General features: G+C 37.4%; 1 protein-coding gene across 3 annotated transcripts in view; it reads left to right on the top strand.

Annotated features, from left to right (window-relative positions):
- Window positions 1-20,502, top strand: part of PDCD6IP (programmed cell death 6 interacting protein) — a 61,114-nt gene extending 40,612 nt beyond the window's left edge. For 2 of the 3 annotated variants that reach the window (XM_033405531.2, XM_004279710.4), the window contains exons 12-18: window positions 808-977; window positions 5,685-5,933; window positions 6,299-6,433; window positions 7,626-7,720; window positions 14,539-14,662; window positions 15,788-15,984; window positions 16,884-20,502. In XM_033405531.2, coding sequence (XP_033261422.1) covers window positions 808-977; window positions 5,685-5,933; window positions 6,299-6,433; window positions 7,626-7,720; window positions 14,539-14,662; window positions 15,788-15,984; window positions 16,884-17,058 — 1,145 coding nt within the window. In that variant the 3' untranslated portion in view covers window positions 17,059-20,502. Of the gene's footprint in view, window positions 1-807; window positions 978-5,684; window positions 5,934-6,298; window positions 6,434-7,625; window positions 7,721-14,538; window positions 14,663-15,768; window positions 15,985-16,883 lie in introns of those variants that run through there. The other variant, XM_033405532.2, reaches the window with a different exon arrangement.
- The last annotated feature ends 781 nt before the right edge of the window (window positions 20,503-21,283 follow it).

Genomic DNA, 21,283 nt, shown 5'->3' with positions numbered 1-21,283 from the left:
TTCACTTAGTAGTGGGTAGTAAAAGATGAGTTTTAACAGTTAACCTGAAACCAAATTGTTACTAATTTTTTATTTTTTTTTTGCGGTACGCGGGCCTCTCACCGTTGTGGCCTCTCCCGCTGCGGAGCACAGGCTCCAGATGCGCAGGCTCAGCGGCCATGGCTCACGGGCCCAGCCGCTCTGCGGCATGTGGGATCCTCCCGGACTGGGGCACGAACCCACGTCCCCTGCATCGGCAGGCGGACTCTCAACCACTGCGCCACCAGAGAAGCCCCAAATTGTTATTTTTAAGACTTTGAATATTAAGATTTTGTGCTTGTTAAGATAAATGATGTCTAGACTTGTTTTATTTCTCTGTAAAAGCAATTAATACTATTGAGATTTTTCTAAAAATATATCCGCCTTTCTTTTAAGTCAGATTTAAGGAGTGATCCTTTGAGAGAGGAATACTTTTGAAATAAGTTGTAACAATTTTTGGAGTAAATGTTATCTTTCTATATTCACGAGTTGTAGGAAAAGATTAGACTAATGTCGATTGGCTTTTATTTGGTGGACAGTAACCGCAAATGTATTTTAAGGTATAACTGTGCTTTTGCTTTATAATTGATTTTGTCATTTTTCCAAAACCGAAAATGCAAAGACTAATAGGAGGTCAGTTTCTGTTATCTAGTGAATTGGGACTTATCGAAGGGGGAAACAAGTAAAGTTGGAGAACAGAATTAAAAGTACAACCAGCTCATATACATTACTGTTAAAAGCAGTACTGTGCTCTGGTAACATTTTTTTTTTTTTTTTTTCCCTCCACAGAGGGAAGCAACTTCAGAACTGTTTTGGATAAAGCTGTGCAAGCAGATGGACAGGTGAAAGAGCGTTACCAGGCTCACCGGGACACCATTGCACTTCTGTGTAAGCCGGAGCTGGAGCTGAATGCTGCCATCCCGTCTGCTAACCCAGCGAAGACCATGCAGGGCAGCGAGGTGAGGACATGCATTTTGATGTGGGTGATCATTTGCTTATGAAAACTATGTTCAAGTCATTATATACAATGAATTACCAATTTTTTTTCTTACTGGCATCTTTTTAAAAATGCTGATGTACATTGAGGTGGTGGTTTTTAGAGTAGCACGATATATACACCGTGTAAAAAGTAATTATATTAATAATACTACTGTACTGTAGTAATAATTTCCATTTATTGAATGCCTCCTATGAACTGGGTACTATATTCTAGGTACCTCATATGTTCACAGGTTTAATTCAAATTTTATAAAAGGGAGAGGCTTGGAAGTATAGGAACCTCCTTGAAGTGGAAGGACTGGATTGGCCAGGTACTCTTCTGACCACAGATTCTTTGTTTCTTACATCATTCTATACCACCTTCCACCATATTCCACTGGGAGTACCTCTGAAGGGAAAGTTGTCAAGGTGTGCTTGTTAATCTAATAAATGGATAACGTCATCATGACATTTCTACTGGTGACAGGAAGGAGAAAATCAGTAGTGGGGCGTGTGATTCGCTAACTCCCAAAAGGGGAGTGTGGGCTGAACACTGTGAAGTTGTGTAGGAGGATAAGAGGAGACCCGAAGCACACAGGAAAATAAGCCAAAGGGCAAGAGATAGCGCTGAAAACTTCTTGAAAAAGGTGAATTTCCTGGAATAGTAGTTCTCAGAAGTTATCACTGTCATTCCTTATTTGTCTTTGCTCAGAAACATTTCATGTATTTACTCAGCCAAGACTTAATGGATAGCTACTGTGTAAGGCACTATGCTAGATGCACATAATAACCAGCCTTTACTTTCAATTCACGATCCAGTGTGGAAGATGAGACGTATACAAGGATTACTGTAATACAGGGTAGAAATTGAAAAGTGTCGCAACTATACTGTGAGAATTTAGGTGACGAAGTAGTTATGTTTCAGCATTTGGAGCTCCTTAAGCTTAGGAGGCTTAAGAAATTGGCACTTTATGAGAACAGTAGACAGGCAGGAACGTGGACATGTGTAGGATCCGAGAAGATTGAGTGAGTGGGTGTGTCCAGAGCGGTTTCTGAGGTTCTGTGGAAGCAGCCCCGGAAGTGAAGAGAAGACGGCGCTGGTGGATGGGCACAGAGCCTGCGTCTCAAGGCAGGGGTGCCTGAGGGAACAGTGACTGTCAGTTAGATGCTTTGAGGACGTGGGGGAGAAAAGGAAGGTGGTTAGAAGATTAACTTGTGAAGAACAGAGCCTGCAGACCCATAGAGCAGCAACACTTTCTGGCCCCTTTTTATTTTAGAAAAAAACATCTGTTTAGTATCCTCGTTTTTTCTTTTTAGTGTCACATGCATGACTCAGAACTTACAGGGCTTTTGTCCTTTTATTCTCCTGCTTTCTATAGAAAAGCAAAAATGGTTCTTGCTAAGCAAAATCAGAATGAGCATGTACTGATATGTTATTTTATTCAGTAATAGCTGCTTTGTTAATTCACAGTGGTATTACATAGGGGAAGAAAACTTTTATAGTCAATATGAAGTTATTTTACTGAAACTAGATTTTCTGCATAGAGGTAATCAACAATTTTCAGTGTTCTAAATATTCATTCATCATGTGCCTTTATCAGAAAGGGCAAACATCATGTGTTTATTAAAGCTATTTCAGATAGTTGTCATCGTAGTTGGTGACACATTAGCCAGAGTTTTTATGAGAAAAACTCAAGCATTTGAATTGCTGATTATTAAAGTGATACAAAGTACATGTTTTATTAAGAGGTCCAAGCATAACAGGTAGGACTGTTTTTTTCTTTCATTATGAACAGGCCAACTAACTAGTTATTTGTCTTTGTTCTGTTTGGGCATCTGGTTTTAGGTACTTAGAGGATCTTCGTTTTTATACTGTAAGAGACAGTCATCTATTTCAAGATAATAGTGTTCCTGACTTTCAGCTTTGTTTACTAGACTATTTTTTAAGACCAGTTCTGCATATTCCTATTTCTCCCCCAGCTTTATTTCACTTGGCTACTTAAACATTTTCTAACTTTCGTTAGACATAACTTATATATAGAGGAAAATGACCTTTCTTATTCTCTAATAGCCAAGCAACCTTCACATAGGGTCATAGTCATGGTTGAGTTTCCGTTATCAGTTTAAATATGCCAACAGATAAAACTATTGCAGCCTTTTCAAATTTATATGCTGTTAAATACCCCCAATACAAAATGTGTCACATAGTTACAGAAATAGTTATAATTCAGCAAAATAAGGGATACTTAATTCTTGGTCTGTTCCTTGTTGTTACTCTGTTCTTGTCTGAGTGCTCAGATGCCTAAGCCTCTTTAGTCCACAATGCACATGAAGTATAGAGTTAAACTATGAAACCTAACTAACAGTTAATGATAATGGCTACTACTGACTGAACACTTAGCCTATGTTAGAAATTACATTGAGCACTTTATATGGATTATTTCAGTCTTTACAACAGTCCTGACATATAGGTACTATTATTATTCTTGTTTTGCAGATGAGAAAATTGAGTTTTCCAGGTAAACTGCCCTTGGTTACACAGTAACTAAGCCCATTATATTCACTAAGGGAGTGTAGTCAGAGTTGAAGTATTTTTTTCTATGTCGTCATATTTCACTTTGCTAGACAACTAGTTTCATTTGTTTCTGTATTCACGATTTGATTTAATTTTGTGTTTTGGATGTGTAAAAGAATGTTCATGATTCAAAAGGTTCATGCAGGGAAATCTTACCCCTTTTCTTTCTACCTTCTTCCCATCTGCTCTATGTAAGTAACAATATTCATTAGTTTTTGGTTTGTGCTTAGTGCTTTTATTTTTGTGAAAAATACATATGCACACAGATACATATCATATTATGTGTGTGTATAGCTTTATATTCTGATTTCCCTTCTCACTCAAAATGCGACATAACGTACATAACGCTTTTGTACCTTTTTTCATTTAACAATATGTCCTGGAAGTCATTTGGAAGCAAGACTTTGCTCCACTTTGTCTAACATCAAATTCTACTAGATCCCTTTAATAGACTTTGCCATGTCCATCCAGGTATGATTCTTTCTCCTCTTCCTTCCTTTTAAGAGTGTCTGTGGTTTGATGCTTCTTGGACCTCTAAGACCATTTCTTTGCACTGCTCTGCATGTTAAGAGAGTGAATTTAAGATAGGAAGGACACTTAGGAGATACGGTGGTAACAGAGGCCAAAATGTAGAAGAAACTTGAGACTTTTCCTCAGGGCTTTGGTTTTCACATGGGAAGGTCGCTCTGGACCCTTTTGTCAGGGAGCTAACTAAGGCCGTGGACTGAAGAGCCGGACAGAGCTTCTTAGAAACAGGCAGTAGGTGAGCAGATCCTTTGGAGCTGGAAGTGCTGCTGGTAAGAAGACAGACAGAGGTGTAGATGGGGTTCATGGACGGCCCCTTCTTCCTTTGTCTTTCCCCACTTTCTTTCTATAAGCATCCCTGGGGCAAGCAGAATAGAGGGCTTGGGGTTGCTGTTCTCCCTTCTGGTCCTAGGAGAAGTGTGAAGAGATGTGAGTGAAAGGGGGCAGCTCATGTGTGGCCTTAGAGGGCGCTTGAACACTCTAACACTGTTACTACAACGGGGTGTTTATGAATCACGTGGGTGTTAGAGACTGCCTGGACCGAGTAAGAGGCAGAACTCATGATGCGAAGAGAGATACAGAACCCGCCCGCTCTTTCTCTCCCAGGATATAAAAGAAACATACAGCTTATAGCTTTCTGTCTGTCTGTCTCTCTCGAGTGCTCTCTCCGTGTATATCCGTATCTCTGTTTCTGTCTCCATGTCTCTCTCTCTCTCAGTCTCGCTAGGTCGGCAAAATAGGGTATCTCTTTACTTGACAAAAACATACCTTCTGGGGACTTCCCTAGTAGTCCAGTGGTAAAGAATCCGCCTTCCAATGCAGAGGACATGGGTTCAATCCCTGGTCAGGGAACTAAGATCCCACATGCTGCGGGGCAACTAAGCCCGCGCGCTTCAACTAGAGCGCCCGTGTGCTGCAAACTACAGAGCCCACTCACTCTGGAGCCCACCTGCCACAACTAGAGAGAGAAAACCCACACGCCACAACTAGAGAGAATCCTGTGTGCTGCAGTGAAGATCCCACATGCTGCAACTAAGACCCGACGCAGCCAAAAAATAAATAAATAAATAAAATTAAATAAATATTTAAAAATATATATATATACTTTCCTCTACGTCGTGACAAGGATGCAGTGTAGTGTAGCAAGGTTAAGAGATTGGTTTGGAGTTAGGCAGGCTTAGGTCTCAGATTTCACCTCTGCTCCTTTTAGTAGCTGTGTAACCTTAGGCATGTTAACTTAATTTTTCTGGGACGCAATTTCTCCATCTGTGGAATAGAGGTAATAAATATATACCCTATAGGGTATTGTAAGGAATACATTAAATTATATTTGTAAAGTATTTAGGACAGTGCCTGGCACATAATAGATGTTCAGTAGATCTGTTATCATTATTGCTGCTGCTATTGCAATCTGAATCCACTAAAGGTACAGCAATGTCTGTATCTAAATAAACCTGATGTACAATTTATACTTGGCTCTCTGAGAGATCGTCTCTCCCTGACCCTGGTGAACCTTTGTATATAATTCCTTTCTTGAAATTGGCTTCTGTTTTTTGGGCAGTTAAACTAAGTTTCTTAAATTGTTTAGGTTGTAAATGTCTTAAAATCCTTACTGACAAATCTTGATGAAGTAAAGAAGGAAAGAGAGGGGCTGGAGAATGACCTGAAATCAGTGAATTTTGACATGACGAGCAAATTTTTGACTGCTCTGGCTCAAGATGGTGTGATAAATGAAGAAGCTATTTCTGTTACTGAACTGGATCGAATCTATGGGGGTCTTACAACTAAAGTCCAAGAATCTCTAAAGAAACAAGAAGAACTTCTTAAAAATATTCAGGTAAAGTTTAATAAGATTTTTATTAAAAAAATTACAGGAAGGATAAACCTGGACTAAATCTGTATCCAATTAGGATTGTGTTTTTTGCAAATGTTACATATTAATAGAAATCTGTAAACGTTATTGGTTATATTTTCATGCCCACTGAATTTGTGGTATTTTTTACTTAAGGAAAGCTGTAAAGTACTGTGTTACTCCAAAAGGAATATATTAGGTAAATATCTAGTAATAACTAGGTAAATATCTCGTAATAGCTGCAGGAAATCATATATGATTTTCATAGTTGGGGAAGTATCAGTACAAATGTTATGAGCTATAGTAACTTGATAAATAAGTGTAACTGCATAAATCTTTCTTTTAATAAGGTCTCACACCAGGAATTTTCAAAAATGAAACAGTCTAACAATGAAGCTAATTTAAGAGAAGAAGTTTTGAAGAATTTAGCCACTGCGTATGACAACTTTGTTGAACTTGTAGCTAATTTGAAGGAGGGCACAAAGGTATGAAGCACAAAAGAAACAAGAGCTAACTAACCAGTGTGGATGTGAGGATACAGTTTGGGAAGTTAATTGGTATTTCCAGTTGGACCAAATCATTCTGTCTTGAATTTCTTAGCTTTAATGACTTTGGCTCCTGAGAGCTTTGGTATAAATGGGAGAAAGCTTGATGAAGGTGGGAGTATTTCATGGGAACTTTGCAGAATGAATTTTATATTTCACCAGGCAGAAAGAGGATGTGTAGGCATTCCTTTCAGGTAGCAGGAATTAGCACAGAGAGGTCAAAAGATCAGTGACACTTTGTTGGGGGGTAGAAAGTTGGCCAGTCTGAGTGAATTATGAGGGAAGAGGAGTAGTAGTGAAAACCGATATGTGGTGGGGAAGGGGGTGTGTATGGCTTTTATATTCTGTGCTGGTGGTGTGGATTATGATAGATTTGTGATCTGCTTATGACTCAGAGTGCTTACTAAATATGTTTAAGTATTTTCTTGCCTTTCCTTTAGATATTTTAGGGAAATGCTTATATTTGTTTTTACCAATTACTTTGCTTTTGAGGGAACAAGTGATTTTTAAGTTTTTCAAATACATAATTCCTTTTGGTACCTTTAACTCCATAATGATCACTTAATAAAGTTATCTTGATGCAAATACGGTAGATATAATGTAAAACCCTCTGAAGAGAGCATAGAAATACTGCCAAAGCCTTCCAAAGAGAGAGGATAGTAAAATGCCATTTTAATTCGGTTTAAAATGCTTTGTTGAAATAGATAAGCTGAGAAAACTCACCAGAGTGCCTTTGCAAATTCTTCTGAGGGTTTCTGAAATGATGCCTGCATTTCTGAAGTGAATGTGCAGATCTAATACTTCCACTTAAATAGGTTTAGAGTGTTTATTAAGAAGTTGACTTTTCTCTAGGAATTGGGAACTTGTTTACGATCATGAAACTTTTAACTTGTTGCCACTTAATTTTTGGTGGCAGTGCTTTCTAACGATGATTTTATTATTTTTATTTTCTTAGGGAATCTTAGGTCATATTTAATATTAAGTTACTGGACTTAAGTGGTATGACTGTCTCTCATGCATAGGATTTTAGCTCTTTAGCTTTAACTGTTATTGACAAAGGAGCTTTAGATTGTGTTCCTCTTAGATTAAAAATTGTTCTGGTTTATCACTTGTGTTTGTTCTTTACTTGTAGTTTTACAATGAGCTGACTGAAATACTCATCAGGTTCCAGAACAAATGCAGTGATATAGTGTTTGCACGGAAGACAGAGAGGGATGAACTCTTAAAGTAAGTTTATTTTGTGTATTAAATTGTACTTTTGAAGTATTTTTCTTTAAAAAAAAATATTCTTGCTACCTCTTTTAAAAAAATCATATGTGGAGACTTTTGTGGTGAGTTGGCAGTGTGATTTGGCAGTTTCTTTCCTTTCCTCCATGGTGTTTGTTTGTCTATTTGCTTTTTTATATATTTATTTATTTTTTATTCTTGGCTGTGTTGGGTCTTTGTTGCCGCACGTGGGCTTTTTCTAGTTGTGGCGAGCAGTGGCTTCTCTTGTTGTGGAGCATGGGTTCTTGGCATGCGGGCTTAAGTAGTTGTGGCATGTGGGCTCAGTAGTTGTGGCTTGCAGGCTCTAGAGCGCAGGCTCAGTAGTTGTGGTGCACGGGCTTAGTTGCTCCGTGGCATATGGGATCTTTCCGGATCAGGAATCAAACCCGTGTCCCCTGCATTGGCAGGTGGATTCTTAACCACTGCACCACCAGGGAAGTCCCCTCCATGGTGTTTTACAAAGCAGCAAGGAAACAACTGCATGATCTGAGAACAAAAGGGTGAAAAGGAGTGGAAACTCTAGATGTAGGAAGAACAGTGATGTCACAGAAGTGATAGAATAGCTCAGGGTAACAGATCTTAGGAAATGCCAATAAACATAAGCAGTTTACTTTGAAGTGGCAAATAGATTCCTTACATGAAGCTAGAGGCATAGAACATGAGGGAGAGAGGGTTTATAGCTCAGAAAATGTCAGCAAAGTCACTTTCTGCAGGGGCCTACTGGGAAAGCTGGGCGAGTAACATAGGACTCATTCCATGTGGAGTAATGAATAGAGAGTTGACACAGCATCGATACAAATATACTATATTCATTGAGGTGAGAAACAGAACAAAATTTTACTAAACTTAATAGATGAAGAACATTCACCAGAATAATGTCGTCACAGAACAGATAAAAAATTTACCATGAATTAAAAAAAAAAAAAAGGGCTAGGAAACAATCATTAAGGATCACCACAAACAAGTGCCAGAACTCAAGGAAAATGGTAAGAAAACAGGAGGCACTAAAACGTGAGGTGTCGGGATTCAGGAAACAAGTGGAAGAGAAGAACAAAGCCATCACAGGTATAAGATGAAATGGGAAGGAGCAAAACGGAGGATAGACGATGAAGAAAACACAGGAGCACAAAGTAGAAAAGAAGAAATCAAAGAAAATGAAACCAAAGTAAGGAAAGGATTAAAAAGGATTAGAGAAAGTGGGCAGAGGAGATCCAATATATGTAAAATTGAATTCCCTTCAAAGAATAAAAACCAAAACAGTGAACAGAACAAATATTTAATGATATTACTCAAGAACATTTTCCTAAAATAAGGCTTGTTGAAAGGGTATATAATATGGTCAGGAGAAATGAACAAGAACTGTCAACACCCCAGCATATAAATTATTAGTCTTAAAAGATAATGGTAGGATCCTATTAAGGCAGTCAGGCAAAAAGATCAGGTAAGTTTATAAAAAGGTGAAAAAAATTCAGGCTGGCAGCACTGCATGCTAGAAGAGAGTGGAATGATTGCTTGTTGGAACTCGAAGCAAATGTGAGGCAAAGATTTTATATCCAGTCAACCTGTCCTTCAGGTGTATACAGAGCCATGTGCTCAATTAGTAATGAATGTAAAGGACCCAGAGACTATTATACTCATGAGCCTTTCTTGAGCCCTTCATATGACCTGACCATTATTCTTGTCTCTGTCCATGTTTAAACAGTTTCCCATTGAAGAAGTGGACGAAGTTAAGAGCTACTTTCTTCCACCCCCCAAGAAAGAGCAGGACCAGTTGTTTTCAGTTTTTCTACTAAACCTTTAAAAAGCAAATAATTAGAATTTTTTTTTTAAATTAATTTATTTATTTTTGGTTGCATTGGGTCTTTGTTGCTGCATGCGGGCTTCTCATTGTGGTGGCTTCTCTTGTTGCGGAGCACAGGCTCTAGGCACGCGGGCTTCAGTAGTTGTGGTGTGTGGGCTCAGTAGTTGTGGCTTACGGGCTTAGCTGCCCCGCGGCATGTGGGATCTTCCCGGACCAGGGCTTGAACCCGTGTCCCCTGCATTAGCAGGCGGATTCTTAACCACTGCGCCACCAGGGAAGCCCTAGAATGCTTTTTAAATGGTTCTAGAGGTTTTAAAAAAAACCCTCCAAGTTAGTTTTACTGATAAGTGAATCTGACAAAGATTAAAACAGAAGTCTTCAGACCAGTTTCATTTATGAATATGGATGCGAAATTTCTAAGTAAAATACTTGCCATTGATATTCTTCAGTATATTAATAAAGAAGCATGACCAAGGGGGAGTGGGTGGTTATTCCAGTAATGCAGTGATTGGTTCAGTATTTTTACATCTAAGGAGAAAAAGATTCTCTTCATAGATGAGGAAAAAGCATGAGAAAATAACTATTCTGGTACTCAAAATAGGAATTAATTGACTTCCTTAACATGAAAATATATGTGTATGTGTGTATATATACAATAGATCTATTTATCTGTTTATATCTGCACAAAACTCAGCTTCATGGTTAATGGAGAAATGCTATAAACATTTCCCCAAAAGACAAATGCCCATTATCAATGCTATTATTTAATATTATATTGGCAGTACCAGACTACACCATTAGAAAAGAAAAAGAAATTAGAGATAGAAAAATTGGAAAGGAGGAGGTAAAATTATCACTACTTACAGACTTTATGATTACACATCTTGAAAACCCAAAAGAATCAACCCTCAAACTGCAAATAATAAAGGAATTGTTACTGAAGATAGGTGATTATAAAAATAATTTGTAGAAAGCAATAGCCTTGGGACTTCCCTGGTGGTCCAGTGACTAAGACTCCGCACTTGCAATGCAGGGGGCCTGGGTTCGATCCCTGGTCAGGGAGCTGAATCCCACATGCAGCAACTAAAGAAAGGTCCCACAGTGCAGCCAAATAAATAAATAAATAAATAAATATTTAAAAATAAATCAATAGCCTTCATACAAATAAACACATAGAAGATATAATGGAGGAAAAGACTTCACTTAAAATAGCAATAAGGAAGATAAAATACATAGGAATAAATCTGTCATTTATTAGACCGGTATGAAGAAAACTTTGAAACACTATTCAAGGACACAAAAGAGGACTTGAGCAAGCTGAAAGACGTATCATGTCCTTAGATAGGATGAGACAGCTTCATGAAGATGTCAGTTCTAAAGAAGCTTATGTATTCAACATAATTTTTTTTTTTTTTTTTTTGTGGTACGCGGGCCTCTCACTGTTGTGGCCTCCCCCACTGCGGAGCACAGGCTTCGGACGCGCAGGCTCAGCGGCATGGCTGACGGGGCCCAGCCGCTCCGCGGCATGTGGGATCCTCCTGGACCGGGGCATGAACCCACGTCCCCTGCATCGGCAGGCGGATTCTCAACCACTGCGCCACCAGGGAAGCCCTCAACATAATTTTTTAAAATATTCATTTATTTATTTTCTTTTTAACTGTTTTGGCTGCATCAGGTCTTAGTTGCGGCATGCGGGATCTTTCGTTGCAGCACGTGGTCTTTTTGTTGCAGTACTTGGGCTTCTCTCTAGTTGTGGTACTCGGGCTCTAGGGCGCATGGGCTCTGTAGTTGTGGTGTGGGGGCTCCAGGACACGTGGGGTCTGTCGTTGTGGCACATGGGCTCTGTAGTTTGCGGCATGCAGGCTCTCTTGTTGAGGCACGCAAGCTCAGTAGTTGTGGCGCGCGGGCTTAGTTGCCCCGTGGCATGTGGGATGTTAGTTCCCTGACCAGGGATCAAACCCGCGTCCCCTGCATTGGAAGGCGGATTCTTTACCACTGGACCACCAGGGAAGTCCCTCAACATAACTTTGATTAAAAAAGGAATCAACAGATTTTCATGTAAAACTAGACAAGTTGATCCTAAAGCTCAAGTAGAAAAACAGTTAAACAAGATTAGCCAGGAAAACTGAATAATAACAACAGTAAGGGGAAACTAATTTGCCAGACACTAAAATATGTAATAGTGTCTCTAAAACACAGTGATACTGGCACGTGATTAGACCAAAGACAGAATAGAAGATAGGAGTAGATTCAAATACATATGTGAATTTAGTGAAAGAAAAAATCCTAAATCAGTAAGAAGAAGTTAGAAACATGTGCTTAGCCATTTAGAAAACAAGTTATTTTTACATCAGAATAAGTTCCAAAAGGATCATAATTGAAATGTATAAAATGAAATGAAGAGAGAATATGAGAGAATTTCTTAGTAAAGCTGAAATAGGAAGGGTCTTTGTAATTCTGACTTCAAACCCAGAAGCCATAAAAAAAAAAAAAGTTCATCATAACATGATAAGAGTCAAAATGTAATAAACTGGGGAAAAATATTTGAAACTTATTCATGGGCAAAAGGCAAATATACGTAATTTATAAAGAACTCCTAGATACTAATGAGGAGGAAAAAACTCAGTAGAAAAATTGGGAAAGGATGTGAACAGAAATTCTGCAGATGAAATATGAGTGGTTCTTAAGCATATGAAAAAATACCTACCTTCGCTCAATATAAAATAAATATGAATTAAAATTACTCTGAAATAACATTTTTCAGGGATTTCCCTGGTGCTCCAGTGGTTAAGACTCCGCGCTTCCACTGCAGGGGGCACGAGTTTGATCCCTGGTTGGGCTGGTGAAATAAAGCTACATCTGTGCAGTGAAATACTATGCAGCTATTTAAAAAAAAAAAAAAAGAATGTTTTCTATTTACCCATGTAGAAAAATCTCTGAGATAAATAATTAATGGTAAAAAAAAAAATAAGGTTATAGACAGTGTAAAGTATGCTTCTTATGTAAAAACGGAGAAGATAAAAATACCGGGCTTCCCTGGTGGCGCAGTGGTTGAGAGTCCGCCTGCCGATGCAGGGGACGCGGGTTCGTGCCCCAGTCTGGGAAGATCCCACATGCCGCAGAGCGGCTGGGCCCATGAGCCATGGCCGCTGAGCCTGCACGTCCGGAGCCTGCGCGTCTGGAGCCTGTGCTCTGCAACGGGAGAGGCCACAACAGTGAGAGGCCTGCGTACCACAAAAAAAACACAACACATTTGAATTGGTTTATTTCTGATAAGGAAGCTCTGGTCAGGTTCATAAGAAATAAAAAATAGTGGCTGTCTGTTTGTGGTAGTGAATGGTGGAATGAGAATTTGTAGATAGCGAGTGGCCTGTCACTTTTTAGTTTTTGAATCAAGTGAATATATTACCTTTTCAGAAAATTATATTAAATTAATCTAAATAATTATAGGGATTTCATGTTTTTTATAGTACCACCAACTAGTCTAACTTTATTTTTGACATTTTATCTGTACCCCTGGCCTTTTTTTTTTTAGCCATAGAACCCTTTGTTCAGACTCAATCTTGCAGAGAAGCCCAGTTTGTGAAACAAACAGAAATGGCTCTGTGATTTAATAGCTTTGATTTATATAATTAGTAAGTGGCTAGGAAATTCTCATTTGTCCTATAAATGTGTTATTTACTGCAACCATCTCTGGAGTCTATCAAAGGAAAAAATATTATGTCTTATGTGCTTTATAATATATTATAATTATACAGGCTAGATACTGTGTTTATGATTAAATGTACTCAAAATCTAATTAAATAGTTGTGAAGATAATTATAATAAATAAGTAAAATATTAAATATAATTGTTATATTTATTATATGTGAGTTATATATATACACACATATATATTAGATGTTTCAAAGTTTGACCTTTTTCAAATTTTAATATTGACTAAAAACTTACAGTTTATATTGTAAGCATTTATTACAGATTTACAAACATTATGAAGTAGTTTTGATTTCTTGATGAATGTGTGTAAGTTTTCTTTCTATGTGGAGTGTCTAATTTATCTTACAACTGGGATTGTTTTTGACAGTGAAAGTGTGGTCTGGGGGACTTGGAGTTGCTGTTAATTGTTACATCAAGACAGTAGGTCCTGTTGCAGACATTTTACGACACGTCATGTTTACTGCTCTGTGCTTGTGAATCAGCACAGTGAGAAGTTGATCAATACCAAGTATTTCATAGAGTGTATTTTACTTTAGGGTTTTGTTTAGTGAGATTCCAATTTACTGTTAGAGGAGACTTTAAAATATTAACAAAATTTTTAATACTGTATTTTAATAGTCCTTTCAACCTCTATGTTTAATGAATTTACCTTAATAATAGATTATGAGGTATCTTTTAACATAAACTTATCTCGGTGCCACATTTCGAATATCTTTCAGAAAGCTTTCATCAAGAAATTTGCACAATGGTTTTAAAGTTTTCATCAAGAAATTTGCTCAGTGGTTTCGAATAGGTTGTTGTTTTTTGTAAACACTGATACAATACAGCGATTAAAATATTAGCTAGGTAACTATGTACAGTTGTAGTTTTCTGATAATTATTAGATTATTATGTTACGAGTTTCTCATCTAGGGGATGACCTCCTGTTAGAGAGAGGGCAGTTTCTTAGGCTCACTTGCTCAGTTTGACATGTTCCTTAGTCTGGCTCTAACTATGATCTCTGAAAAAGTTTACCTTTTTCCCTGGTCTTCAGAAACAGAATAAGAACTAACTTTATTTTATTCAATAGTAGGAAGAAAGAAGATTTCAGTTAGTTCTAGTCAAGAACAGAAATGTAGTATATTTTAAAATACCATCATTGTTTTGAGTATATTTTCTGTGTTTCATACGTGAAGAAAAGAAAGTAAGAAAAAGATCTGGTATTTTGTATGTGTTGGTTTTCAAAATTGTGTTAATTTCTAACACTTCTGTCTTTAATAAGGGACTTGCAACAAAGCATTGCCAGAGAACCTAGTGCTCCTTCAATTCCTACACCTGCGTATCAGTCCTCTCCCGCAGGGGGACACACGCCAATGGCTCCAACTCCAGCGCCGAGAACCATGCCGGTCAGTAAGCAACCACATTTTTAAAATGCAAGTTTTATGTGTTCTTGACAGCTTGCTTGCTGTAAAGGATAACACAGACTTTACATTGTAGAGGTCTGGTGGTCACCACTTTGGTCAGGTGACCAACCTCAACTTTCTGATGTTTTGCAGTATAAAGAATACAGCATCACTCATGGATTCTTGCCTAAAAATGTTTAACTAAATCTAATGAAGTCTTTAGAATCAACTTTCAGTTTATAGCAAATACAGTGATAAAACAAGAAATTAAATTGTGCTCTTAGGAACAGTTGGACAGTCTAGAACTGGAACATTCTGTGAGACACCTGGCTTGGTCTTTTCTAAAAGCAAATGTCATAGAAAAAAATAGACAGGGGGCATATTCTAGATTAAAAGAGAGGAACGATTCATAATAATCAAATGCAATACATGAACCTCAGCTGGATCTTGGTTCATAAAAACGCCTAGAAGAGATTTTGTGATAAATAGGGAAACTTGACTGTGGAGTGGATACTCAATGATATTAGGAAATAATTATTAATTTTCTCAGGTGAAATGGTATTGTGATTATGTAGGAGAATAATAGGACTGGTATGCTGAAGTCTTTCGGGCTGGTGTCCTGAAGTTTGCAACTTAACTTTCAAATGGTTCTGCAAATATATAGATAGATAAATATATGGATATAGATAAAGCAAAGATGGCCAAATGTTAATAATTAATTTAATTGGTAAACGTGATTGTTTATAATAGTATTCTTTTAAGTTTTCTGGTGTTTAAAAATTTTCATATGAAAATTCATGGGGCCAGGAAGAGATAACAGGAATAAACGGTACCTGACCTGCTCCTTCCTCCCACCTCAAATGTCTAACCATTGATGGGAGCAGTAGTGAACAGTAAATGATTAAATATTAGGCATCGGGGAAAGAGCAGTGGCTATGGAGTATCCACAAATTGGAGAATTACTTTTCAGCTACAGTACATTTCTGGAGTAATAAGCCCACATTTAAGAATGGGAATTAGAAATATGTTTGGTTGGATTCTAGAGTTTCTCATATGCCCTTTTATTTTGATTGATAGCAATTTGACAGAAACCTGACACATTTTGTCAGTGCTGACTTTTTCTTACAGCCTACTAAGCCCCAGCCCCCAGCCCGGCCTCCACCTCCTGTGCTTCCAGCAAATCGAACTCCTGCTACTGCTCCAGCTCCAGCTCCAGCTCCAGCGAGCACTGGGACCACTGCACCAGCTCCATCACAGACTCCTGGTTCAGCTCCCCCTCTGCAGGCCCAGGGACCTCCATACCCCACCTATCCAGGGTATCCCGGGTAAGGCTGAAACTTTGTATATCCCAATGAATTGGCTAATGTTTCTAGCTCTGGTTAGTCTTTTAAAAACAAGCTCACCCCTTCTCTGAATGGAGGTGTCATGAATGAGTAAGCTACATTGTCAGCTCACGTAGAAATAAAAGTAAGTTATAGTCACTTTTTTTGAGTCGTTGAATAGCCATTTCCCAGGCTTATTTAATTTTAGTTTTTACATACTGGGTTTATATTAAATATATCTCTTCTGTATGGAATTCAGAATGTTTCCTTGGTCTTCTTTATTTAGGTGACAAACAGGTAGGTGCCTTTTCTGAGCTTAGCATAGCAAGGTTGATAAAGCCTTCTTTACATACCTGTACTTTGATGTCTTGGCATTCTGATCAACTCTTAAATAGAAATCTGTCTAATTATGGCATGTGTTTTCTTAAAGATCAGCTGCCTTTGTGATAGTTTTTTTAGTCTTAAAAATCCAGACATTTAACTATCTTTTAAAATGTCTTCCAAACTTAGTAAAGTACATCGTATCTTCCAAACGTTAAAACTTTGTAAATAGTAAATTTATGAGCCTTACAGTGAACATTGAATCTTGTGAAACAGAAGTGTACTTAGATTGCCACATTAGATTTAAGGGCTTCCGTTTTTATTCCTTGTTCATAGTTGAATATTTAGTCTTATTTCCTTCAACAATCTTATTTTTTGGGTAGCATTCAACACTTTTTTCTTGCATTTCAATTAATAACAGGATAGAACACTTTTCTCTAGCAAGTACCTTGAAACAGCTGTTTTTTCTCGCCATTGAATGGCTTTCTTGAAAAAACTTCATTTTAGAATAATTATTGTATGTTTCATTTTCTAGTGTTTGATTTACCAATCCAGCTTTCTTGTGTTCTTCTTCCCATCAGGTATTGCCAAATGCCCATGCCCATGGGCTATAATCCTTACGCGTACGGCCAGTATAATATGCCATATCCGCCAGTGTATCACCAGAGCCCTGGACAGGCTCCGTACCCAGGACCCCAGCAGCCTTCATACCCCTTCCCTCAGCCCCCACAGCAGCCTTACTATCCACAGCAGTAGTGTGTCAGCTCAGAAGATCAGCTGGTTCAGCTCAGAGGGAAAGAAATACCAACCCTGCAATAAGTGTACTAAACCCTACGCTCTGGTTAATATAACGTACTCTGATGTACTGAGTGCAGTGTGTAATTTCTGTCTGCGGCTAGAAGCTGTGCCCCAGTTCCACATTTGATTGCACATGGGCCATTTGCTGCTGTTGCAGTATAAAGACTAAGTTTAATAGGATTTGAAATAAATTACATTACAGTTCATAAAAGTTGAAAATGAGAAATTAAACCCACAAGTGAAACGTTTGAAATTATTATACTTAGTTCTACATAAGACATGATGGGAACATCAGAGGCTTACAATGATGGTTTCAGTACTGATACTCAAGAAAACTAAGTTATCTTTCTCTTTTGGTTTATTGATTTGGTTTAATTTTCATTATGCTATTTTGCGTAATCAAAACATTGTAAATCTTATAATTTAAAAATAAATTCCTTAAGAACAGTTGTCATTGTTATGTTTTGTCATTGATTCTCATTCCTGTCTAATTTCTTTCTGGTATTAGTCTCTCATTTTATGTGTACACAAGTTAAACAGATCATGAGTTAAGTGCATGATTAATGCAGGTTAATAGGTTCAAGTACATTTTATAGGAAAACCAAAAGAATAATAACCATAATTTATCCTTCATATGCTGGTTAGTAAATTAATTTTGACATTTATTTTGAAAAATCCTATAATGTGGAAGAAACACAATTGCTACCAAAGATTCTTCAAATAAATATACAAGTAAATATGTATATTTAATGTTTTATTATGAGCTTCTCCAAGAAATTGATACAAATTCTGGTAATAATTTTTTTTCTTTTTTTCATAATCTGGTTAAAATAAATACATGTCATTAACAATGCTGTCTAATGTAATGGAATTGTTTAAAGAAAATTTACTGTACCCTTCCGTTCCTTTTTCTCACCTTACTGTCTTAACCTACTAACATTTAATGCACAATGTATATGAATAGATCTAAGCCCTTTCATTTTTATGCTCCTAAAAGATTGGACTATTTTATAATTCAGGGAGTGCACAAAACAGTTGTTGGGAGCATATGCCAATTCTGGAATAGGCTGTGTATTTAATATTAGTCTCCGCTGTTAGGATAAACTAATCACTGTATAAACCTCAGTGAGACTTGCCTAGTGGAGTGCATAGACATGCCTCATGGAATGAGAAAGCGAGAAAGGAATGAGTTGTCTCATATCCCAGTGGGGTCTGTTCTGTGTGAGGTTCATTTCAGAACATACCAGGCATATGAGTAGATGTCCAATGAATCTGTTTATTTTCTAAGTTTTAATGCTAACCTTCTCTTGAATTACTGTTTCATTTAAATGATACTATCAGTTGGTCCACTGTTGTTTTCATTTGACAGTTTGGATTTATATTTTAAATGTGGGACTGAAGGTGTGATTGTAAAGGGAGTGAATTGGTTTAAAATATATGTATATCTTTAAAACTCTTTGTTGTTGTATGTAGAAAACATGAAGGCATGTTACTTCAATATAAATGACCTTTACATGGAATACTGAAATTGGTTTAAAGTTCAGTAGTTAAAACCTTGGCAAAAATAGTTTTTTACATACCATAGCTAAGTTTTATTAATGTGGAATCATCAGAATATGACATGGGCTCGTTTGACTTGTGTAAATGGCACTTAAGTTCCTTCTTATTATTACTCAAGTTATCATTTCTATCGTAAGATACTCAGTGAGATTAGGGGTATTCCAAATTGCTAGTTTATAATTCTCACTAATGCAAAAACAAAACAAAACAAAACAAAATTGGCCTGAATATTCTCTTGGGGAAATAAGGCACTAAAGAAAAGAGTAAGTGCATCGGAGGGCCACCAGAGAAGTTACAAGGCCATTTAGCCATTCCCTGTGCTAGACTAGGCCTCCTCTGTTCTCTCAGAGGGCTCAGGAAGGTGGTTCAGAAACTTTAGGGAAGGAGGCTCCACAGCCCCTTGTGGCAGCCTCCTCAGCATATCCAGCTCGTTCAGCTCTGTTAGCAAACCCAGGCCTATTCCCTCTTGTTGGTTCACTCATCCTTTAGATGATTGAGGATGCTTTCTTTTGGTCACCTAGTGTCTTAGGTACAGATGACCAAATTTCTGCAGCCCTTCATTGCTGGGTGTGTCTTCATAGGACTCTAGTTTCATTAAGGTGGCTCATGGAAAGAAGTTTCTCTAATGTCCGTTTTGCATTCTAGCAAAGAAGAAGCAAGCCCTCACTGGGATTATTTTTGTTACCAAACTTTTTTATCCTTTGCTTAACTTCCTGTATTCCACAAAATACCCTAAAAAGTTGTTGTGGATAATGCTTTTTATTTAGAGGTAGGAGAGTTATCACTCTGGTTCAGGTATGTTGTACCTATGTTTATAATTAGGCTTTTTGATTATCTTCCTAAACTAAAGAAAGGACACTATTTGTTTTATTTATTTATGTCAGGCTTTGGAATACTATTTTAAAATGGACTATAAGTAATGAAGCTCTGCATAAAGGAGCTGGTCTGAAGTGGGGAAAAAACTAACTTATTTCTTATTCCTAGTTGGAGACAGATGGCTTGACTTCTCAGTCTGGTGTAAAGTGTTGGTCTACTCCTGTGCCTCTTGGTCTTTATTTACATTTAAGAAAAATAGTCATATGTCACTGCAAACCAGTCAATCTTTGTGAGATCTGTGCATCCAACTTCTTTGCAATTTATAATCTCTCCCCAAATTGAAGTAGTTACCAAAAAAAAAAGTTTTCACAGAGCCTCTGTCCCTGGTTTTCTGTACCAGTCAGCAGCCTATCTAATCAAAAAAGATTAAAAAGATATTTTCCATTAGAGCTTTACAGTTTGCAAAAGTGCTTTTTTCTACACATTTTCTAATTTCATAAACATGGCAAAATGCAATTTGTTAAGTAGACTTCAGTTTGCTGATGGGGAATTTTTTTTTTTTTTTTTTGGATCAGGATATCTTGGAAAATCTTGCTACAACCTAGCAGCATCTATTTTTGTTTTTGTTTTTTTTTTTTACACTTCTGCAATTATTAGTTGATTCACAGTACAGAACAGGATACAAAGTAGGAGAAAAACAGTGCTATAGCATTATAATTACTAGTTTAAAAATAGACTTTAGAACTAAATGGTTGATTATAAGATTTACATGGAAGAGCAAAGAAGGAAAAATTATATTTTTAGAGAAAAAGAGAATATTCAGGCTTTATTTCTGGTATGAAGTTTATATTTTTTAAGAAATCCTATATTATCACACCAGAGATTTTAGATTCTTTTCTGCTTACAAACATTGCTGGTAGTTGGATGATATTTTTATTGTATTCATTTCTCTTAGGGGGAAATTGTAAAGAAAACAAAAGGTTCCGGATGAAATGTATCCTAGAAATAAAAGTTGAAAGATTCTTACTTCCTTGTAGTATGAATTCTTATTTAAAGTGTTTATGCTTCAGCTTTTATATTTCTCTAATTTCTTTGACAAACCGTGGGTTGGGAAATAAAAAAATACCCACTTTGACTAACTGCATGAGACAAGAAGACGGTGTTGTTTAAATGTTTTCTTACAGCTGTCAACCCTATAATTGATCATGGATGGACCATGATTTTCATCACTTAGGATTTGACCCAGATCTTTCGGATGAGTAATCTCTTCTTCAGGTGTCATTTTTGGGTTAAATTTTGGAAATGTTTGGCGAGATTACCACAGTCAATTGACCAGGGAAAGGGGGATGGTGAAATGTGTTCGTCTTTTAAAACATTTATATTTTCTTCTTTTCTTCCTACTTCTCCCATGTTTTAAGGTCAAATGCAGCTGTTCTCCTATGTAGCGCAGGATACACAATTTATCAGAGAATGTGTTGGCTTTGTATGTCTTTGAAGTGTGTTGAAGTTGAACAAGCTACCTCCAGGAATGAATCTATAGTCTGAATCCCTATTATATACATTTAAGATACATAACTATTGGGTATAGTTAAATCTTTTTTGTTTGTTTTCACTTATCTGGCATCTGGGTTGGACAGTAGAGTTCTCACGGAGGGGCTTGGGAACCTAGGCATGTGGGGTGGGAGAACACCGGGAACTAAGGGACCCTCCCATGAACTGGAGTTCAGCTGCAACCTAAATCTAGGACAGTGACTTGAGCAGCTCTGCTGCTGGGGCTGTTTCAGTTTATGACCGCAGGGTGGGTGGG

Source organism: Orcinus orca, chromosome 10 (assembly GCF_937001465.1).
Source record: "Orcinus orca chromosome 10, mOrcOrc1.1, whole genome shotgun sequence".
Lineage (NCBI taxonomy): Eukaryota > Metazoa > Chordata > Mammalia > Artiodactyla > Delphinidae > Orcinus > Orcinus orca.
Note: the sequence above shows the minus strand (reverse complement) of the source record. Positions and strands in the feature narration are given on the sequence as shown.